This window comes from Nannobrachium achirus (genome assembly GCF_963921795.1).
Source record: "Nannobrachium achirus genome assembly, chromosome: 10".
Lineage (NCBI taxonomy): Eukaryota > Metazoa > Chordata > Actinopteri > Myctophiformes > Myctophidae > Nannobrachium > Nannobrachium achirus.
The window spans coordinates 63501823-63525356 of NC_137819.1; the positions used below are offsets into that span (position 1 = coordinate 63501823).

The 23534-nt window shown below is 41.4% G+C and overlaps 1 protein-coding gene across 1 annotated transcript in view; it reads left to right on the forward strand.

The window, feature by feature from the left end:
• LOC308293220 (protein NLRC3-like) overlaps positions 1 to 23534 on the forward strand; it is a gene marked incomplete at both ends in the record, with an annotated part of 62112 nt that overhangs the window by 13936 nt on the left and 24642 nt on the right. Inside the window, one exon of the mRNA XM_080735656.1 lies at positions 11781 to 13177. Within this exon, the coding sequence (XP_080591782.1) occupies positions 11781 to 13177 (1397 nt within the window). The remainder of the gene's footprint in view (positions 1 to 11780; positions 13178 to 23534) is intronic.

Consider the following 23534-nt stretch of genomic DNA (forward strand, 5'->3'; position numbering starts at 1 on the left):
TCTCGCCTTGTCCGCTGCGGTGACAGTTTCATACGAAAACTGGCTGGCTTACTTCACATGAACACGGGCCTAAGTCAGTGAGTCACTAAAGGAAAGACTGCATAGTGCTGCATGCATGGGCGGCATGAAGGGTTGAAGTTTAATGAATAAAGAATAATGGTGTGGCATTGAGCTCATGGATTCACACATTTACCTTATGCTTCTGTGACTGGAGCAGATTACTATGAGTGAGTGATGTGATGTATGGACAGTAGTGAGCAGATTACTATGAGTGAGTGATGTGATGTATGGACAGTAGAGTTCTCAATGGGCCTGTAAATGAAGGCCCGGCCCTAACTGGGTCCTACATTTTAGGCCCTAAAAACATCGGGTTGGGTATTAGGGATGTTCCTAGCGACTAATTTCACTGACGTGTACACGACAATTTTGTAAACGAATATTCGACTAGTCGAAAATTAATTGTTATTTTTTTTTTTATTGTAATTTCACACAGAAAATAGCCAAAACTGAGCACTTCGATCTATTAGGGCAAACCTCGTTTGAAAAAAGTATCAAGAGTATATAAAAGCCTTTTAAAATGTTATATAATATTGAAATCTTGCTCAAATTAATCAATTACGTCATTGCGTGAATCTGGGTCAGATCAATAATTAGCGCATCAGTCTCAGCTTGGTCGCTACAACAGCTGATGTCTGTCTGACTGAAGTCGCTATAGTAACTGAGCAACAGCTCTGTTCTCTTCAAAGTTAGCTACATAATGGTATTCCATACTCAGCCAATGTATGATTAAGCATTCTCCTTGGCTTGTTCTCACCTCAAAATATGGATTAATTCATGGACCGGATCACAGATGCAGCGTGCAGGCGAGTGATTCACATCCAGTATCTTTAAGATACATGTCGCTTAATTGCTATTAATTTACTTGCGCAGCGGACAGCCTGCCTGGTGTGGCTGCGTGCAGCCATGCACACTCACTGCAGGTCAGCGCGACCACTGCAGCGCGCAACAGTCAGTCAGACTGTGACACAGACAGTCATGCTCCGCAAATCAACCAAGGGATTGCTTAATTTGCTTGTTAAAAAGTAACATTTTATTAAGACAAGACAGTAATATGGGCGCAGAGTTTAAATGTTTAATAAAGTTAATATCTCAATAATTAAAAATGTATTTAATAGAATAATCGAATTGTATTTTCAAAACGAATAGTGGTTTACAAACCGTGTACACGGATAACCGAATACACGCGCACATCCCTATTGGGTATGTTCGGGTATATAAACAATATAAATATATATTTTCTTTTTTTCTAATGGACAGTCTGTTGATGAGTGATGTGATGCATGGACAGTCTTTGGTACTTAAAAGTACCAAAACATTATGCACAGTGTCCCATTTCAATGTATTATTATATTATTTTTAAAGATTTGTTTTGGGGCTTTTAAGCCTTTATTGATAGGACAGTAGACTGACAGGTCTTTATTGATAGGACAGTTAGTAGACTGACAGGTCTTTATTGATAGGACAGTAGACTGACAGCTCTTTATTGATAGGACAGTAGACTGACAGGAAATGGGGAGAGAGATGGGGAGACACGCAGCAAAGGTCGTCTGCATCACGGGTCAATTGGACAAACTTTAGTAAAGTTAAAGTACCTCATAATTACACTTAAGTACAGTACAGTACTTGAGTAAATGTACTTACAGTAGGTGCTTTCTACCTCTGGAGTACAGTAATAGAGAACAGAAGTGTTTGTCAAACAAAGAAGTGGTTCAGCTGGTAGAACATGTCCTGCATGTCCTCAAGTGACCCGTCACATTCACCACACGTTGGCTTGAATTTCACCCTGCCATGAAGAATGTGGCTTTGATCCTTACATTTTCCCAGTGAAACTTTACATGCTTATTGAAGTTGTCTGCAGTTTGGAGATCTGCATTCTCAGTGATGGAAAGTCAACTAATCATAAGTATTGCAGTTTGTTTTAAAGGCCCCACATTTACATTCATACAACATACTGTATGCATTTTGGAGGGATTTTTGTGTATGGTTTTTGAGAGACTTTAAAACTGCGTATGAATTACATATTAATATTAGCTGGGGTCTTCAAAAACATTTTTGTCCAAGGACCCCTTAGCTGAGAGAGATGAAGCAGGGACCCCTTAGTTGAGAGAGAGAGATGAGGCAGGTGTAATTTCCAGTATTCTGGTGGATCTGGGAGCAAATGAACATTAATGGCCATGGCTGCATATCAGTGGGGTGTGTGAGGGGTGGCCTTTGACACATGGGTTAGCCCACTTGCCACGCTAAAAGGGTTAAATCCCCAAAAGTAGGAGAAATGGTCAGATGAAAGGAGTCTCCTGCTAAATGCAGGAGACTCCTTTATAAATGCAGGAGGGTTGGCAGGTATGGACTTCTCTGCCTTCCCTGACTGTAGAGGAGGCGGGGCTACAGCATGTACAGTAGTCTATAACAGAAACACAGTAGAAACAGACAGCAACCATTTTGATCCACACACAATAACTGAACTTAACAACATAGCCTACTGGGATTACAAAACAAACCAGAAGAACTAAAACTTGATATAAAGTAAGTGTTGTTGTTTTAATATCACTACTAAAACCACTTGGTTTTACACAGAAACAGTTTATAGCGTACTTATGGTTTCTACTACTAATAGAGATAATAACAACTAATAATACGCACCTCTCACTGTCTAGTCTGCCTGTCTTTACTGGCTCTTTGTGGTTATGATTGACATCACCACCGAAATATGTATAGACGGAGCAGAACAAGAGCAGAGCATTCTGAAAATAATTACCTGTATTATTTAGTGCTATAAGACAGTGGCATGTGGATTTGGTAATTGCGACCGTAGGTCGCATTTACTATCAAAACCTGCACAAACTGTGAGTGAGTCCGTCAGTCCGTCAGTCCGTCAGTCTGTCTGTCACACCTCACACGTCACACTTTTTCCCTGCTTATATCTCCGCAACCGTTGCCCCGATCCATGCCAAATTTTGCACACACGTTCCTTGGCTGCCAAACTACAACCTCCAAGGACCCCCGGAGCTCCAGGGACCCCCAGGTCCCTGGGGGACCCCCAGATGTAAAAAATGACCAAATGCGCAAACATGACCAAATGTCCACCCCAACGGGGCTGCTCACGGGGAATTCCCGGGGACCACCGACTCCTGGTGCTCCAGAACGGATGCAAAAGTGGTGGCGCCCCCAGTGGAGGACCCCCTACACTGCAGCTCACATAAAATGCCGTAACTCCGGCTAGGAGCGACCGGGACAGCCGGGGCCGGTACCTATTCGTCCGCCTTGCCGGCGCGGAGACTCCACCCCTCATTTCTCACATGGCCCTCTTCTAGCGCCACCATGAGGCCGATTCTTGCAAAACACATTTTTGGACACTGCTCCTACAATTTTCGCCCTAAAATCACGCAAATCGGTACACAGTATGTCTACACTCATCCCATCAACATGAATCTGTCCCATATAGCGCCACCTCCAGGCCGATTTTTAAAAACACATTTTTGGACACTGCTCCTACAGATTTTGCCCTAAAATCACGAAAATCACTACACAGTATGTCTACACTCATGTCATCAACATGGATCAGGAAGATTTTGGCAAAACACATTTTTGCCCTATTTGTGGAGATAAGCGACCTACGGTCGCTTATCTCCCGATTAGGGAGCCTTACTGGTGTATGACATTTTGTGACGGTTAGGTAAAACCGCATCAGTTTCCCACTCGGCTGAAACCTGCTTGGTTTCCATTGTGAGTTAACAGTGTGATCCGGTCTAGAGCCCGCCTACTGTATCCTGTCGTTTGCACTCACACATGCATACACGCAGCGTTTCCTTTCCAGACCGGATCTGCAACATGCAAAGAGACTTTATTTTACATCCTGTATGGTGGAACTACTTCACCAGTTTACTGTAAACCACCTGATTTAGAGGAAGCTGGTCATGTGAAAGAGAAGTATTTTTCAGTGCTAAAGGGTTTCAGTGTGGTTTCCTTTGGGTGTTTAGTGTTTGTGAATGTAATAAGCTTATTTTACAATGAACAGTTTTAATATAAAAACAATCCAATAAACAATATGTCTATTTGACATATTTTATTAAAGCAATAATAGCTGAACCAGTCATCTCAAAGCAGCAGTCCATAACTTAGTTTAGTGAATAAAACATTATTTTAACCATGGTAGAGTATGTTAATTAATAGTATTATTAACATGATATTCCAACGTCTACCTCAGACCAGCTGTTAGTTCTGTTGTTGCAACAGCTGTGTCTCTGTGGTCTAGTAGGACCCCTGTTGGTTGACAAGAGCTACTGCATGCATCTGCATCTACTGTAGTCTCAGCATTATGTTGGTGATATTGTTGCCTCATAGCAGGTTCATTGTTAATATTTTGAATGTAATCAACCTATGTCAATGGCATATTGATAATACAGAATTAGATTAATACTATTACTGATACATGTTGTGTTTTTTGTTGTGTTTTCTGATGTATTTTATTGACTGTCACCTTGACAGGTTTAATAAAGAGCAACATGGAGAGCAAGAAGGAGGAAGCTGACAAACATCACATCCACAGAGCAGAGTCTCCAACACCCAGCTGTGTGTCTATGAAGAGTGATGCGTCTAAAGGACAACCTCCCGACTTCAGTGAACCTGGACCTCCACACACACAGTATGTCAATCCTCCTATACAGTAACACTATAACATGACAAAGTGATCTCATGCATGACTTGTGTATCTCTGTAAGCCTTGCCGAGCCATGGATAGGCAGGAGCCTATCTTCTGTAGCAGTGGCGAGGCAAGAACAATTTACAGTTTAGGCATTTAGCAGATGCTTTTAATCAAGAGTGATTTACAATAAGCAGGTAATACATCTGTATAATAAGCAAGATAATATGTCAGTTCATCAACAACATTATAACAATGCATAGGAATATAAATCTAGAAAAAACAATAACATAGGTAGACCACAGACCTAATCAGTACAAAACTTTTCTAAACCTAAAAATGCTATATAGATTCATGTATGGTCATTGAGGGAAGGGGAGTGTTACAGTAGTGCTATGGGTTTAGGTGGAGTCTGAGTCTGTAGTTCTAAGTGCGACAGGGAGTTTATTCTAGGAAATTGTCTAGGACTAGTGGATTTTTGTCCTGGGGTTTTTAGCGAGGATTCTGTCAGCATCCCTGTGTGGCTGATCTGAGTGAACGGGTGGGGGTGTAGGGGTTAATCAGGTTTTGGAGGTATGGAGGAGCCGTACCTTTGGCTGCATCAGTGTTTTGTATTCTGTGCGGGCCGCAACCGGGAGCCAGTGGAGGGAGCGGAGAAGGAGTAGACGTGAGAATTTTGTCCGGTTGAAGACACTCTTGAAGAAGGTCCAGGGGGGCCGAAACGTCTGTCAATTGAAATAAAGATGAGCAGCTAAGCAAGAGCAGAGTGCGGGAGTTTTTGTTCATGAAATATGTTTTCATGATTTCTTCAGTGAAGACCAGTCGTGTCACTGCATTTTGGATCAGAGCAGAGAAATAGGCTGGGCCCAGCAAGTTCAGGGTGGGCACTGTAAATTATTAGGGTTTGTTTGGGGTTAAAAACGGGTGCAGGCGGCAGCAGCAATGAACAAATACATTTCAGTAATTGTACTGAGGCGCTAAATGGCCATTCCAAAGAACCACTGAAGAACCCTGAGGTGCTATATGGCACCATTTGACAAAGGGCAGTGACACTGTCCAGTGGTTTGTATTTGTTGTAGATGTCACTGTGATTGTTTACGCATGCACACAACACTCCGCAATAGCTCTCGCCTCTCCGAGCGACTGCAGAGGTGTGCTGCTGCTGCTGCGCTCTTTCTAGTGTCTAGGCTATTAGTCTCAAAAGCAATGGTGAAAAATAAGCATTATATAGCATCGGATCCAATTTAACTCTGCTCCGTTTCGGATCCAATCACTCTCGGATCCATTTTGGGCCAGGGCTAGAAATCTGTATTTTTCTCTGGGCCATTCGGTTCAGTTCACATTTCCTCAGTTCCATTTCGGCTTGGCTCCCATTTTTTGAACCTGTGCTACCCTCTAATAAACGTATACACATTTGCCTGGTTCCAGAAGTCACAGAACAAGAAGAAGAAGGAGAAGAAGAAAAGGTGCAGAGTCTCCAACACCCAGCTGTGTGTCTATGAAGAGTGACCGCTCTAAAGAATTCAATCCTCCTGTCTTCAGTGAACCTGGACCTCCACACACACAGTATGTCAATCCTCCTATACAATATATAACACTACAACATGACAAAGTGATCTCATGCATGTGTAAAGTACAAAACAATACATTCATCACAACAGTGTGTCCTCCCTGTTCAATCTGTATCTACAGTATATTATCAGTTACTATGTGTACAGTTTGTGAATGAAGTTGTACAAATCACAATGTGGTAAAGTTGCACTATACAGACTGACTGATTGTGTACATGACCTATCTATGGATTACACTAATGTTACACAGGTCATGAAAACAAGCAAAAAAAAAAAACAAATTACTTTTTCATTCACATGATAAATGTACATACATGTTTGATTCCAGAAGTCACAGAGCAGAGTCTCCAACACCCAGCTGTGTGTCTATGAAGAGTGACCGGTCTAAAGATTTTCCTCCCGACTTCAGTGAACCTGGACCTCCACACACACAGTATGTCAATCCTCCTATACAATATATAGTCTAACACAGGGGTAACCAACCAGTAGATTAGGATCTACTGCTACTTAGCGACGTTACAAGCCTAACGGCGAGGGCGCCTCTGGCCCACGATACGGGCTTTCACGGCGACAGCACGTCTGGGCCTCCTGCGTCGAGCTACGCAGCGTCGCTCCGGATCTGACCGCCGCCAAGTCCCATCCAAAGACAAGGTCCACGTAAACGTGACGTCTCCCATGCCTACGGCACCGACAGACTAGTGTCTCCAAAAAAATTCACAAAGGCAATAGGGATGTTAATTGACGCATTATTTACGAATCGACGTGTCGAGGATGAAAATCGATGCGTCGAGGACGAAAATCGAGGCGTCGAGGAAGAAAATCGACACGTCGATTTTTTACTTTTTCCCCCCGCTAAGCAGCAGCTGAGAGGAGAGCACAACGGCGCATTACTTTAAGCAACACAACATATGCAGCTGCACCCATCAGAACTTGCATCAAAGACCTAATAATAATTGTAATGAATAATTGCTCTTCCTTGCGTTAGCACAGAGTCTGTTCTCTAGAGACTAGAAGCGGAGTGACAAAGTCCATGGAACCGTTCCGTAGTGGGAGCGCTCTGGCTGGCAACCCAGGCTAGTGTAACAAATGTGGAGCTTTGGTCTGCCTCTGTGCCTCGCACTCCCTCCCCGACCGCGTCCACGGGTGTGTCGCATTAACGACGAGTAGTGTATTTTGTGTTGTTTTATTGTCAATCTTGACAAAATCACTGCACACGAGGCGACGCTGCCATTAACAAGCGAGCTTTCGTGTCAAGCATGCATGCGCGCACACAGGCATGTAAACAAAACACATCCAGTCAGCGCGCACTGCTATGACGCCTGCACACGAACAGACCAGCAGTGTTTCTCAACCTGTAGTCCGCGGACCTGACTAGCGCCGCATGCATGCGAATCTGCGACGCATGCATGCACAACACAGACTTTCACTCGTCCCCGACAGAGACACACACACCGGTCCTCTTACATTTGGAAAACATTAACGCTTATAACGTTTTTGAACGAGCGATTAAAACATTTTTTGAGGAAAAACATGAAAAAAAAAAAAAAAAAAAAGAAATCACATCCCTAAAAGGCAACGAGCCATCCAGCCCCGTTGCCCCAGGGCCACACGCTTAAGACAGGCTAGACAGGTATAAGTAGGCCGCTGTTTCCTATGCTTTGTTCCAAGCAAGGAACAGAAGACCCTTCCCCCACTTTTCCGCCAGCCAATCAGAAGAAAACAACGAAAAAAAACAGACTAAACTACTATATACATGAATAAAACAAAGTTGCCCAGCTCGCCAATATAATGAGTTACAACAAGAAAAAAGAAGACAGGAAGAAAAAGAGAAAAGTAGGAAAATAACTGCAGAGCATACCGTAGCTGAGTTGCGTCTGCCCTCTAGGAGCAAAAAAAAAAAGAGAGAAAAAGAGAAGAAAAAAAAAAGACGCACCCTAACATGACTGGACCTGTGAGGGGAAAATAGCCGGCATCATTCACATGATAAATGTATAAACATTTGTATGATTCCAGAAGTCACAGAGCAGAGTCTCCAACACCCAGCTGTGTGTCTGTGAAGAGTGACTGGTCTAAAGATTTTCCTCCCGACTTCAGTGAACCTGGACCTCCACACACACAGTATGTCAATCCTCCTATACAATATATAGTCTAACACAGGGGTAACCAACCAGTAGATTAGGATCTACTGCTACTTAGCGACGCTACAAGCCTAACGGCGAGGGCGCCTCTGGCCCACGATACAGGCTTTCACGGCGACAGCACGTCTGGGCCTCCTGCGTCGAGCTACGCAGCGTCGCTCCGGATTTGACCGCCGCCAAGTCCCATCCAAAGACAAGGTCCACGTAAACGTGACGTCTCCCATGCCTACGGCACCGACAGACTAGTGTCTCCAAAAAAATTCACAAAGGCAATAGGGATGTTAATCGACGCATTATTTACGAATCGACGCATCGAGGACGAAAATCGACGCGTCGAGGACGAAAATCGGCGCGTCGAGGAAGAAAATCGACGCGTCGATTTTTCACTTTTTTCCCCGCTAAGTAGCAGCTGAGAGGAGAGCACAACGGCGCATTACTTTAAGCAACACAACATATGCACGTGCACCCATCAGAACTTGCATCAAAGCCCTAATAATAATTATAATGAATAATTGCTCTTCCTTGCGTTAGCACAGAGTCTGTTCTCTAGAGACTAGAAGTGGAGTGACAAAGTCCATGGAACCGTTCCGTAGTGGGAGCGCTCTGGCTGGCAACCCAGGCTAGTGTAACAAATGTGGAGCTTTGGTCTGCCTCTGTGCCTCGCACTCCCTCCCCGACCGTGTCCACGGGTGTGTCGCATTAACGACGAGTAGTGTATTTTGTGTTGTTTTATTGTCAATCTTGACAAAATCACTGCACACGAGGCGACGCTGCCATTAACAAGCGAGCTTTCGTGTCAAGCATGCATGCGCACACACAGGCATGTAAACAAAACACATCCAGTCAGCGCGCACTGCTATGACGCCTGCACACAAACAGACCAGCAGTGTTTCTCAACCTGTAGTCCGCGGACCTGACTAGCGCCGCATGCATGCGAATCTGCGACACATGCATGCACAACACAGACTTTCACTCGTCCCCGACAGAGACACACACACCGGTCCTCTTACATTTGGAAAACATTAACGCTTATAACGTTTTTGAACGAGCGATTAAAACATTTTTTGAGGAAAAACATGAAAAAAAAAAAAATCACATCCCTAAAAGGCAACGAGCCATCCAGCCCCGTTGCCCCAGGGCCACACGCTTAAGACAGGCTAGACAGGTATAAGTAGGCCGCTGTTTCCTATGCTTTGTTCCAAGCAAGGAACAGAAGACCCTTCCCCCACTTTTCCGCCAGCCAATCAGATGAAAACAACGAAAACAACGAAAAAACAGACTAAACTACTATATACATGAATAAAACAAAGTTGCCCAGCTCGCCAATATAATGAGTTACAACAAGAAAAAAGAAGACAGGAAGAAAAAGAGAAAAGTAGGAAAATAACTGCAGAGCATACCGTAGCTGAGTTGCGTCTGCCCTCTAGGAGCAAAAAAAAAAAAAGAGAAAAAGAGAAGAAAAAAAAAAGACGCACCCTAACATGACTGGACCTGTGAGGGGAAAATAGCCGGCATCATTCACATGATAAATGTATAAACATTTGTATGATTCCAGAAGTCACAGAGCAGAGTCTCCAACACCCAGCTGTGTGTCTATGAAGAGTGACTGGTCTAAAGGAGGAAATCCTGACTTCAGTGAACCTGGACCTCCACACACACAGTATGTCAATCCTCCTATACAATATATAACAAATACGATATACATAACAATATAACACTATATATTAAACACAATTGTGCACATGAAATATGCAGTCATTTGACAGATGACAGGGGTTTTGTCAAATAAATGGCTCACCTGTCAGTAAGGATTAAGGACAACAATGGATATGGCTTAGCCAATCAAAACGATTGACATAATGCACAAATGAATTTATAAATGAAAGATTTATGAACATACAATAGTTCTATGACTGGAGATTATTATTGTACATCAACACAATGCAGAGTGAACATATCAATGATGTTATATGTCATATTATAATATATCACATATAATATGTCAAACTCAAGGCCCGGGGGCCAAATCAGGCCCGTGAATGAATTATCTTTGGCCCGCGGGATGATATTTATTTACTATTAGAACTGGCCCTCTGGGAAATAGAGGTTATGCACGTGACATCATCATCATACCAGGAAGTTATGCGGGAACGCCTACTGAGTGGCAAAAAACAACTTTCTGGCCTTGACAGCCCAAACATCCAAACAGAAACGTCATATCTGATTGCATTAAACTACATTAAACGGCATTAAACTCACTTTGCCACTCGAGTTGCCATTCACTTTATGCATGCGCATACCGTCTATTGTACGCACCACCACCACAAGGAAGCGTATCGCCCCTGTGGTCAACTTTCAGCTTCCCCTCTCCCCAAAAATGTTTAAACAAAAGTGAACTCTGAAAACAGGGGTTTTCAAGCCAGGTGGGAGGCAGTGTAGCCTACACGTTCACGGATGTAAAAGGGCAGGTTCAATACGTGCAATAATTTCAATACGTTTTAAAAAACATTGAAACAGTCCGGCCCTCGACTTGGAACATTTTTATGATTTTGGCCCACTGTGTATTTGAGTTTGACATCCCTGTATTATATGTAAATATAACATACTATTAAACAGTAATATGTCTCCACAGACAGAGGGAGAGGAGTGGTTGTGTTGTGACAGAGCAGGCGTCCAAGGGATCCAGAACCACACCTGGACTGAAGACACCCAGTCACACCAGCAGTGGACACAGTAAGACTGGACACAATGGACATTAATTAACCCAGTTAATAACTGAAATGTTTGAAATGACAGAAGACATTGTCAGACTAAATGTCCACAATGTGTCATCAGTATCCATGTTTAAATAATGATGCTAAACATGTATCAACTCTGTATGAAAACCAGTGATCCACTGTTGTTTCTTTTGCCTGTTTTTCTTAGTATTATTAAACACTTAAACCCCTTATGTTGTTTAGTGGAGACCCTCAGGGCTCTATACTAGTGTATTTTCTCTTTTCACTCAAAAAAAAATAAAAAATATATATATATATATATATATATATATATATATATATATATATATATATATATATATCTTTGCTGAAAATAGCAGATCTACACGCTTACACATCACTTTGTAAGCTTGTAGATCTGCTATTTTCTGTCAAAGGTTTCCCCTGAATACGGAAGCTGGGGTTTAAGTGGTTAAATTAATGATTTGCACACACAGCTGTAAGGATGTAAAGTTATAAATTCAACTGAATGTTTAAAATGTCTTCATTGTCTTCTCATAGCAGGTGTCAGTCCGCAGGAGGTTCTAAAGGTTTATAAGGTCGGTTTGAACCGTCTTGATCGTGTGACATACGTCACTGAAGTGCCCTCCCTCAGCAGCATCTACACAGAGCTCTACATCTCAGCAGGAGAGAGTGAAGGGGTTAATACCCAACATGAGGTCTGGCAGCTTGAGAAAGCTTCCAAGAAGAAGACCCTCCATGACCAACCAATCAAATGCTGTGACATCTTTAAGCCCCTCCTCCTTGGCAGAGACGAACCCATCAGAAGAGTTCTGACCAAGGGCATCGCTGGCATTGGAAAAACATTCTCTGTGCGTAAGTTCACTCTGGACTGGGCAAGGGGTTTGGAAAACCAAGACGTCATTCTCCTGGTTCCCTTCTCATTCCGGGAGCTGAACCTGGTCAGAGATGAGCAGCACAGTCTTCTCTCACTGATCCATTGTTTCCACCCAGAATTAAAGAAGGTCACAGCAGAGCAGCTCGCTGTCTGGAAGGTTGGCTTCATCTTTGATGGTCTGGATGAAAGCAGGTTTCCGCTGAGATTCGAGAACATTCGCAAAGGTTCTCATGTCTTCCAAGAGAATGACATTGTTTCTGATGTCAAAGTGACATCATCAGTGGGCTTGCTGTTGACAAACCTCATCGAGGGGAATCTGCTCCCCAAAGCCCTCTTCTGGATAACCACCAGACCTGCAGCAGCCAATCAGATCCCTCCTGATCGTGTTGACATGGTGACAGAAGTACGAGGGTTCACAGACCCCCAGAAGGAAGAGTTCTTCAGGAAGAGATTCAGTGATGAGAAGAAGCTGGGCAACAAAATCACCTCACACTTGAAGACATCAAGGAGCCTCCACATCATGTGTCACATCCCAGTCTTCTGTTCCATCACCGCTACCGTTCTGGAGGACATGTTGAAGACAGACGAGACAGAACAGCTGCCCACGACCCAGACTCAGATGTACAGTCACTTCCTGTCGGTCCAGACAAAGAGGAAGTGGAAGAAGTATGATGACAGTCATGATGTGAATCAACAGCAGCTCATAGAGAAGGACAGGGAGGTTCTTCTGAAGCTGGGCAGGCTGGCGTTTGAACATCTGGAGAAAGGCAGTGTCATGTTCTACCAACAAGACGTGGAAGAGTGTGGCCTTGATGTGAAAGAAGCCTCGCTGTACTCAGGAGTGTGCACAGAGATCTTCAAAGAAGAGACTGTTCAATCTGAGAGAAAGGTCTACAGCTTTGTTCATCTGAGCATCCAGGAGTTTATGGCTGCAGTCTACCTGTTCCACTGTTTCACACAGAAGAACATGAAGGTACTGAAGGCATTCCTGGGAGATGAAGAAGAAGATCTGGAAGACTTCCTGTTCAGAGTCATGGTAAAATCCCGGCAGAGTAAAAATGGCCACCTGGACCTCTTTGTCCGATTCCTTCATGGCCTCTTACTGGAATCCAACCAGAGTCTGTTAGGAGGCCTACTGGTTCAGAAAGAGAACCGTCCGGAGACCATCCAGAGAGTCATCAACAACCTGAAGAAGATGACCACTAAAGATCACTCTCCTGAGAGAATGATCAACATCTTCCACTGTTTGATGGAAATGAATGACCACTCAGTACTTCAGGAGATCCAACAGTACCTGAAGTCAGGGGACAGTCTGTCTCCATCCCAGTGTTCAGCTCTGGCCGCCATGCTGCTGATGTCAGAGGAGGTTCTGGATGAGTTTGACCTGGACAAATACAAAACATCAAAGGAGGGGCGACGGAGACTGATCCCAGCTGTGAGGAACTGCAGAAAGGCTCGGTTAGTAGTCATGTGAATAGAAACAACCTAGAGTCAATCTGCCATTACAGTTAACACTATAACTAGAAACTATGGTTGTTAAAATAAAATAAAAATCCTGTTTATGCAGTGGCAGTGTTGGGAAAGTTCACTTTCTACACTAGTTAAAATTCAAGTTCACAACTCCTAAAATGAACTAGTTCAGTTCATAGTTCATAATTCCACATTTTGAACTAATTCATGGTTCCCCAAAATTAACTAACTTAGTTAATTTTTTAATTTTTTTGATGTCGCTTGACGGCCCATATAGAACCACAAACAGCAATTATCTCATCCAATTTAATATTGAGCTGCCCACAATGTTTAGGTTCCCACTCTTCCTGCACTCTTATTGTGGAGGTAGAATTTTCTTACTGTCGCATATCCTGCATGTTTCCACATGTTTCCGAATGGTTAAAATAGCAAGCTGACAACGTCTCATGGATGCGATGTGAGCTTGCAGATCAGCTATTTTAGGCAGGCAACACACATCAAAAGACAAAGTACAAGTCAGGCTTTACTTGGGAGACATATGAGGCGATGCACACACAGTGCTTCAACTGTGAATGCAAAGAAAGACCAGACGACGGGTGACTGTGGTCGCCCGCGTGAACAAGCCGACGAGCGCCGCTCACAGATGTCAGAATGAACGTGTTCAACAATAACGTTCATCCAGAGGAAATAAAGAACGTTCAGTTCACATTCGCCCAAAATAGGAACAGAAGAGTGCGGTGGCGCAGTCGGTATTGCTGTCGTCTCACAGCTAGAAGGTCCTGGGTTCGATTCCCGCCAGGGGACGCTGTGGGCGTGTTCCCTCCTTCGTGTCATCAGCGCACACACCCTAGGTGGGGTTGGCGATAGGGCCTTTCTGTCTGGAGTTTGCATGTTCTCCCTGTGTCTCCTAGCGTAGATACCCTCACAAAAACATGCAGTAATCCTGGTCTCTATAATGCCTCCCCCTGGCCAGCCGGGGCTCCTGATGGAGGGGAAAGGAACTGGTTGGAATAACGTGTTCCTTCCATGCAGGTCCAACCGGGGAAGCTCCCCCCTGTCAGGTGAAAAGAAGCAGCCTGTTCACTTCAATCCTCATGCACTGAAGGAAGCATGAGCTCAGTTCAGGGCCCTCCCCAGGTTAGGAGTGGGAGAGCAGAGCCCATTAGGCAATTGGCACTGGGTGACAAAATGGGTTACAAAATCGTGGGATAAAACATATAAAAAATAAAATAAAAAATAGGAACTCGTTGAACACGTTCAGGCACATCACTGGTGACTGGTGGTATTTTGTGTACGTACAAAGTCCTCAATAAAGCAGTGTAAATAAATAATTAAATTAAATTAAATAATAGAAAGACGCGATTCAAGGAAATTGCAAGTGTGGTTGCCGTGGCGCGAGTCACAAGGAATCTGCTGTGAAATGAATTCCGTCTTATCATTTATATTAGATACTGTGATGTCATTTATATTAGATACTGTGATGTCATTTATATTAGATACAGTGATTTAATATATATTAGATACTGTGATGTAATTTATATTAGATACTGTGATGTCAAGTGAAGCATGACCAAAAGCTTCACCTTTCTGTTGTTCAGTCGTCCAACCTGGATAACATTACTCAGAAAGTTTACAAAACACAGCTTCACTTTGCTGTGTTTCTCTGAGTGAATACAATAGTGTGTTGCTATAGCAACCACACTAACTAAACTAAGAGTGTAAAATCCCTGCTGGTTGAACCCACCAGACCAGTGGTTTGAACCCACTGACACTCAGTAGTGGAACCTAAAATAAAGATGAAGTGAGCAGTGCCTTTTAATTACAACTTCTGGACGGACATACACACAAAGCCAAATCTAGGAGCGATTAGCACCACTCAAAAAGGACCAGATCATTAATATTTTTCAATGCTATATTCTTTACTATCGGCTTGCTTCTAAATAAAGAGCCACGTCTGATTCATGACAGGCTGTGTAAAGCCTTGATTTGTGGATCTCGGGTTCATCAAATGATGAATTCCACCAAATCAATGTGCCTTCATGTGTTCATCATTTGCATTGTTCCCTGTTTAACGCCATAAAAGACAACCGGAATATCCAACGCTAAACCAGCTTCACTGGTTTAACGTTGGAACGTGGAAAGCACTCTGTAGTACAAGTTCAAAGGCATCAGATCTATAAGCTTACAATGCTTTGCATCGCAACACCTTGACAGCTTGTAGATCTGCTTTATTTGGAAATGTCATGTGAGCAACAATAAGCTTTGTGATATGACAATACATAATATTATATACATAATAATACATAATAATTGTTTGGGTCCAAAGTGTTGTGCCTGGCAGCTGAATAAAACTGCCATTACCAATGCTCTAGTAAAGCTGAATATCTCTATGGACGACTTATGTTTCGGTGCTCCGCCTCGAAGCCAGATCAAAGCCTGCAGCTGTGGCCCAGCTTGAAGAGACAGGGATGAGAAATAGATAGACTGAATGCTTTTACACAGTTTAGGCAGTAAATATGCAATGTAGTTCAGATTTCATTTCACACCTTTATCTGCTGGTTGAAATCTTTGATATCAAAATTGTTATCTTCCTCCTTACAGTCATTCTGTGCTGTCAAGTGGTGTCGTCTATTCCACACTCTGATCCACTAAATACTGTTTATGTCTGGATAACTAGATAGGAGATTTTTTATTTACCTCCCATGAAAGTGAACTATGAATCATTTGTTTTGATAATCCCCATTTAATCTGCATTTACAGACTTGTTGGCTGTAACCTCAGACAGACAGAGGTTGAAGTTGTGGCTTCAGCTCTCAGCTCTAATCCTTCCCATTTGAGAGAATTGGACCTCAGTGAAAACAACCTGAACGACTCAGGACTGCTGCTCTGTGAAGGACTGAAGAGTCTGCACTGTAGGCTGGAGATTCTACGGTAAGATACATTTACCTGATTTATTTTGATCAATTCTGTTTTATTATGCACTTTACTTTACTTTATTAATAAGCTTTATATCATGGTAACCCAAGTCTCTGTGCCTGAGTAGACGTTAAAATGACCCCAAACATGTTTGAAAGTGTAATATCCCTTTAGAGGCAAATGTATAGGCTATTTTGTCATACAACGGGATTGTGCACGAGAATAGCTGATCTACAAGCTCATAATGCGTCAAGGACGCCACACTTGAGAGCTGGTAGATCGGTTATTTTTGACGTGCAAACCGTTGTAGCTACGACACAGTTATCAAGCTTTACCGAGGTAAGCAACAGATCAACATACTGTATAATCAATAACTTGCATCTTCCTACTGTACCAATAAACTATCGTTCTATTAGCCTAGGCATGAGGTTCCCAAACTGAGGGTCGGGACCCCCAAGGGGGGTCTAATCCAGATGATTATCTTAATGTGAAACATCGTTTTCTCACTCAACAGTAAACAAACTAACAAACAGTATAAGTGCATACAGGGCACATTTATAATGGTACATTTTAATAACTTTTAAGACCTTTTAAACACCAGATTGGAAATTGTCAAATATTACAGAAGGAAGAGGCAAACATTGTGAAAATAGAAGATCTACAAGCTCACTGCGAGGCGTTATGAGCTTGAAGTTTGCCTATTTTCACAAGTGGAGTCAAACTAACAACATAATTATGTTTTCCAGATTCAACCATTTTATTACATCTGCCACAGTTCACCAGTTGAGCTTCTTTACTCTTTTAAAGGGACATAAAACCCTAGAGAATGTTAACAATATACATTTACAGAACGATAATATAAGACACTTCTCATATGTGCATACTGTATGTTTACTAAGATATTTGGAGTTGGTGTTTCCACTTTTCTGGGGTTGACAAAAAACTATTTGTAGAAAAAGAAAAAATTATATCATTATGGATGAGGAGTGGTTTCATCATTCTTATAACTCAACTGTCCAGCTGGTGGGAGCATCACTTGCATTTCCTGGTTCTGTCTCTTGTCTCTTCACATAACCTCCATATTGTAGCTTATGAAATGTTATAATATTGGGGGAAATGCAAACTAACGTTGTGTCGGTGCTCCGCCTCGAAGCCAGATCAAAGCATGCAGCTGTGGCCCAGCTTGAGGAGACAGGGATGAGAAATAGAGAGACTGAATGCTGGTCTCTAGCAGCTTGTTTGGAAAGCTTTTACACAGTTTAGGCAGTAAATATACAATGTAGTTCAGTCTTCATTTCACACATGCCTTTAACTGCTGGTTGAAAGCTTTAATATAAAAATTGTTATCTTCCTCCGTAGTCATTCTGTGCTCTCAAGTGGTGTAGTTTATTCCACACTCTGCTCTGCTAAATATTGTTTATGTCTGGATAACTAGATAGGAGATTTTTTATTTAACTCCCATGACAGTGAACAGTGTATAATTTGTTTTGATAATCTCTTATTTAATCTGCATTTACAGACTTGTTGGCTGTAACCTCGGGCAGAAAGAGGTTGAAGTTGTGGCTTCAGCTCTCAGCTCTAATCCTTCCCATTTGAGAGAATTGGACCTCAGTGAAAACGACCTGAACGACTCAGGACTAGTGGAGCTGCTCTGTGAAGGACTGAAGAGTATGCACTGTAGACTGGAGATTCTACGGTAAGATACATTTACCTGATTTATATTGATCACTTCTGTAATATGTACTGTATTATGTGAATGTAAAATTAATGCTGTGGTGAGAATGTATTAATAAGCTTGATATCATGATAACCCAAGCCTATGTGCCTGAGTAGACGTTAAAATGACCCCAACCATGTTTGAAAGTGTAAAATCCCTTTCAGGCAAATGTATACGCTACTTCGTCATACAACGGTATTGCGCATAAAAATTACTGATCTACCAGCTCACAACGCGTCGAGGACACAAAGCTCATGTGAGCTTGTAGATTTGCTATTTTCAACGTGTGACCCCAAGGGGGTCCCAATTTTTTTTGGGGCGTTCCCAGGTTAATGTGCAACACACAGTATAAGTGTATACACTATACAGGTATCTGCACATTTATAAAGGTACAATTTATTGACTTTAAAACCAAATTGACCAAATTGACAAATATTGTGGAAGGAAGAGGCAAACATTCTGAAATAGCTGATCTACAAGCTCACTGCGAGACATTGTTCCAAGTGCTTGTCAGGGTGGGGGTCCCCAGTTCAAATATGATTATGAAACAATCAATCTGGTGTTTCATTCTTCATTCAGACTGGCTCACTGCAACTTGTCAGAGAGATGCTGTGAACTTCTGGTCTCAGCTGTAAGCTCTCATCCCTCCCTAAGAGAGCTGGACCTGAGCTCCAACATGATGGTGAATGTTCCAGTCCTGGAGAACTGCAAGTGAGTAGACTTGAGCTGTGTCCATGTTAGTGCACTGAATGTGCAGTGTTTCCCTCATGTGTCTCTGAACAGAGTATTCACTCTGACACAAAGTCAAAAATAGATGTGTACGTATTTGTGTATTTAGTAGGGCTGTCAAAGTTAACTCGATAATAACGAGTTAGCGCCCATTCCTTTTAACGTGTGATTAGCGCGCTGTGGTGTTTGAAACGTGGTCCACTCCAAGCGCTGTGGTCCACTCCAAACGTGTTTGGTTAAACATAACATGAGGTAAACGTGTTGTAATTTGATTAAACATAACATGCCACGAAAACAAACTCGTAGCTTATTATCTCCAAAGTAAAGCCTGACTAAAGGGCTGTCCATGCTGTCTACGACCACCAAACTTTTTGCAGCTTTCCCAACTCAGTCGGTGACAGTATGGACAGGCCTTTAGACTTTGTCGTAAGACGTGTTGTATGCCAAAACTAGCTGATCTTCTAGCATGCAAGGTGTGATTTTGCAGATTGGCTATTTCCACTTGCGGAAACTTGCAGGATGTGAGACGTTCAGAAACGTTTGCCTTCACAATAAAAGCCTAATTGTTAGTAATCATTACTGCAATGTTACAGTTAGTAAATCAATATGTCCATCTCTTGGATTGAGCTCTGGTCCTTAATGTTAGAAGGAGTTCTCCTCAACTCACTAAGGAAAGTAGGCTTTCAACATCAGATCCGTCTTGGTTTTTGTGAGTAGCTAAAGTCTTTTTTTTTTATTTAAGACTACATATGAGAGGCTGGGCTACCGTGGCTGTGAGTGCAAGGCCTCATCGGTGACATAGCGTTAAGGATAACTTAACTCTATGGACCAGAGTTAGAACATGTAGAAATGTGTCCCTGCCATTATGTACACCCTGCAAAGTGTAAATAATAACTTAACTAGACTGCAGAGAGAACAGTTTAGTGACTCAAAGAAACTAGTAGTGTATTTGTGGTTGAGAAATAACAAGCCCTTACGAAAGGATAATATATTTACCAATATATTATTTGAAATGTATTGTAATATATTGTAATATATTATTTTCCCAATACATTTTCCAATATATTATATATTAGAGATATATGGAAAAATATATTTATGACACATATATTATACAATATATTATATATTGTTGTAATATATTGCAATATATTGCAAAATATACCAATGATTGCCGCTTTCCATATATTGCAATATATGGGACGTGAATATATTATATATGTGATTATATATCCCAAAATATATGCAATTCTATGCATAATGTATGGTGATTTATATGGGAAAATGTATTAGTAATATATGTAAAGATATAGTGTCACATATATATTCAATATATGGTAGAATATACTTTAAATATATGTAAAATTATATGGAAACGTATACAACAATATATGTACGGATATGTGTTTAATATATGGTAGAATATATTTAAATACATGTAAAATTATATGGAAGAATATATTTAAATATATGTAAAATTATATGGAAACATACATTAAACATAATGTACTAATATATGGTAGAATATATTTTAAATATATGTAAAATTATATGGAAACATTTGTGCAATATATGGTAGAATATATTTTAAATATATGTAAAATTATATGGAAACATACATGAAATATATGTACGAATATATGCACAATATATTCCAAATTATATGTACATACATCCAATCCAAACCTTAACACCACATAATTAACACAGACTAATGGATAATCAAAAGCCACCTTTATTTTCTTCAGCTTGAGGTAGAGACTAACAGTGCAGCATTTCTTAACAGTGCAACATTATTTTTAAAGTTCAACATTTTTAAAGAATGCCATTGAACAGAAAATATACAAAATATAAATTAAATCCAGCTGTGCTGTTATATAATATAAATAAAATATCTATAAACAAAATGTACAAATAATAAATACTTTTTCATAAAAAAAGAGAAAAAAAGAAAAACCTTAATTGATCATAATGGATAAGTTCATTTTTGGGGGGGCAGTCACCGTCTTGGACAAAAATCAGGAACCAGTATCAAACTCAAGGCATCTAATTGGTACAACTATCCAAAGATTTCCAATTACACCCAGCCCAACCAATTTTGTTACTCACTAGTGGTATAATCTCTAAGTATAAGAAGCACGTCACAAGATTCAAGACTGACCCCCCCCAGCCCTATTTTCACTGTTGAATGAACTTATCCATTACGTAAATTAACATGAACAAAATATGTAGCTTCAATTGGCACTTTCAATGAACAATGTGTATTTTTTTCTCAAAACATCCAAGACCTTTCTTTTTTTTTATACAAACTTTCAATGGACCTTTTGGGAACCGTGGAAAGGTCCAAGGTGACTTATCTTAGATACTGTAACTTCACACGCTTTTGCACTTGACCTGGTGTCTTAGCTCGCAGATTCTGGTGTTGATGGATTTTCGGACATCAGCTGCCTTGGCCGTCGGAAACTGGTTTACAACAGCATCTGTGGAACAGAACAACAACGATTACTTGCCCTCTCCTCACTCCTCCCTCACCCATGCTCCCACTCCTTCCTCCTAAACTACCCCCCACCCACCCACCCCCACACACACACACACACACACGCACGCACGCACACACAAACAGGTTTGCTCTGTAACCAGAGCGAAAATCCCCCCGCCTGGCAGGGATTCAATCAAATTTGGAAAGCACCAGCTCTGAGAACTATTTACCTTGTAAAGCTTGAACTTTCCTCGGGTCGAGAGCCTGCCGACGCTCAGCAGAGGGATCCAACTTGCTGGCCCCTCCTTTCAGGTTGGACTTGAGGAGGACATCCACATCAAAGAGCCCCATCAGTAGCACCCGTGCCATCCCATTGGCGCTGGTACAAGCTTTTGCAGTCTCCCAACAATGTGACGAGATAGTGACGGTTCCATCATTCCCGATGTTCACCTTGTGTAAACAAAATAAAAAAAGAGCAAAGAAAGAAAAGACAATCACCACAAAGAATAGAATGCCAATAATGCTTAATGTTTGTTAGAAATGTACCAAATCATAAATACTTACTTGTGAAGGTCTACGAGGTGTGCAAAGTGACGTATCACCTGGGCCGTCACTCTCAGCATCAGGGTCATCAGCATCTTTGGTGGAGCGGTTGTCAACATCTTTGTTGGTGGTGCCGTTGATGGAGACAAGCTTTCTCACGTCCACCAACAAAGCTGGAATTTCTGAGAAAATAAATACAAAAATAACAAATTATACAGAGAGCAACCATCATTAAAATAAACACAATAGAACAGCAACAAGTGATAGGACTGAGAATGACACTGGCCCAGTGTTTTGACGGCAAATCTTTATTTAGTCATCTGAAATGTTTGTTGTGTTAGTTGACTAAATAACATTTTAGTCAACTGAATCTACAGTTATAGGAGTAGTTCACACCCAAAATTACTTTAACTATTGATTACTCATGCAAATGAGTTCAATAATATTTTTTTGTGTTTGTCGAAGACAAATATTTGATTATAATAAATGTATCTCCATTGATTCCAGATGGGGACCCGAATGCATTTGGGTCCCCATCCGGAATCAATGGGGGTACATTTATTGTAATACATTTTTTGTCTTAGGAATGTGGCAAAAAGCAAAAAATATTATTGAACTCATGTCTCCGTGGCATGACTAATCAATAGTAAAAATAAAATGTCATTTTGGGGGTGAACTACTCCTTTAATTAAGTCAACTAAAATCTATCTTAGCAGACCGTGTTGGTTGTATGCCGAAAATAGCAGATCTACAAGCTCACAAGCTTTAGAATTAAATGGATTAATACCATTTGCTATACAGTAATATTTGCTTACTTGCCTTTAACTACCATGCTCCGCAGCCTGGTGTTTTCCCTCTGTAAGGCCTTGACCTGACTCTGCAGGTCTCTGGTCAGGTCGTTTTCCTGGCTTGATTCTGCTGGACCGGAGCTGAATTGACTCTCCTCTGACAGTAGTTCCTCCTCCGCATGTTTTTGCGCAGCAACTTTGGCCTTTTTCTGTAGGGCAAAGATGTTCATTTTTATTATTTAATAATGGATAATCCCATACACAAATGATGCCTAATGTGATATCAATCTCTGCGGTTTAATTACCGGTTTTGGAATTCCAGAGGCCTTGTTGCCGTTACTGGTGTCTTCATCACCAAAGTCCAGGCATTTTGCTTTTATCACCCTCTTGCCTGGCATGGTATCTGGATAGAGATCCCGCTCAGCAGCTTTGAGTGTAGCCTCTTTTTCTGCATTCATGTAGATTAGATTAGAAGAAAAGATTTTAATGCCAAAATCCAACCCCATTACAATGAATACATACTAGAGAATATAGAAAAGATTATAATGTGTCCCATTTTTAGACATCTTTAAGGAGGTAGTGTGCCATGTATTTAGTTTTTTTCCATTGTTTATGTCTCTATGGATATAATTTGCATTAGTCCTGTAAATCACTTGGTGGGGTTATAGGGAGTATTTGTTTTCTTTCTGAAAGCTGAAATCCAGTGGGTCAAAAGGGCCAATGAAAAAAGACCTTGAAGTGATACTCATCAACAAAATTAAAACACTGTGTAGATTTATTATTTCTTTATTATTATTATTATTATTATTATTAATGTTCCTTTGTGCCTAATACCCACCAGGTTATAGACCGGTGGAAATAAAATCATG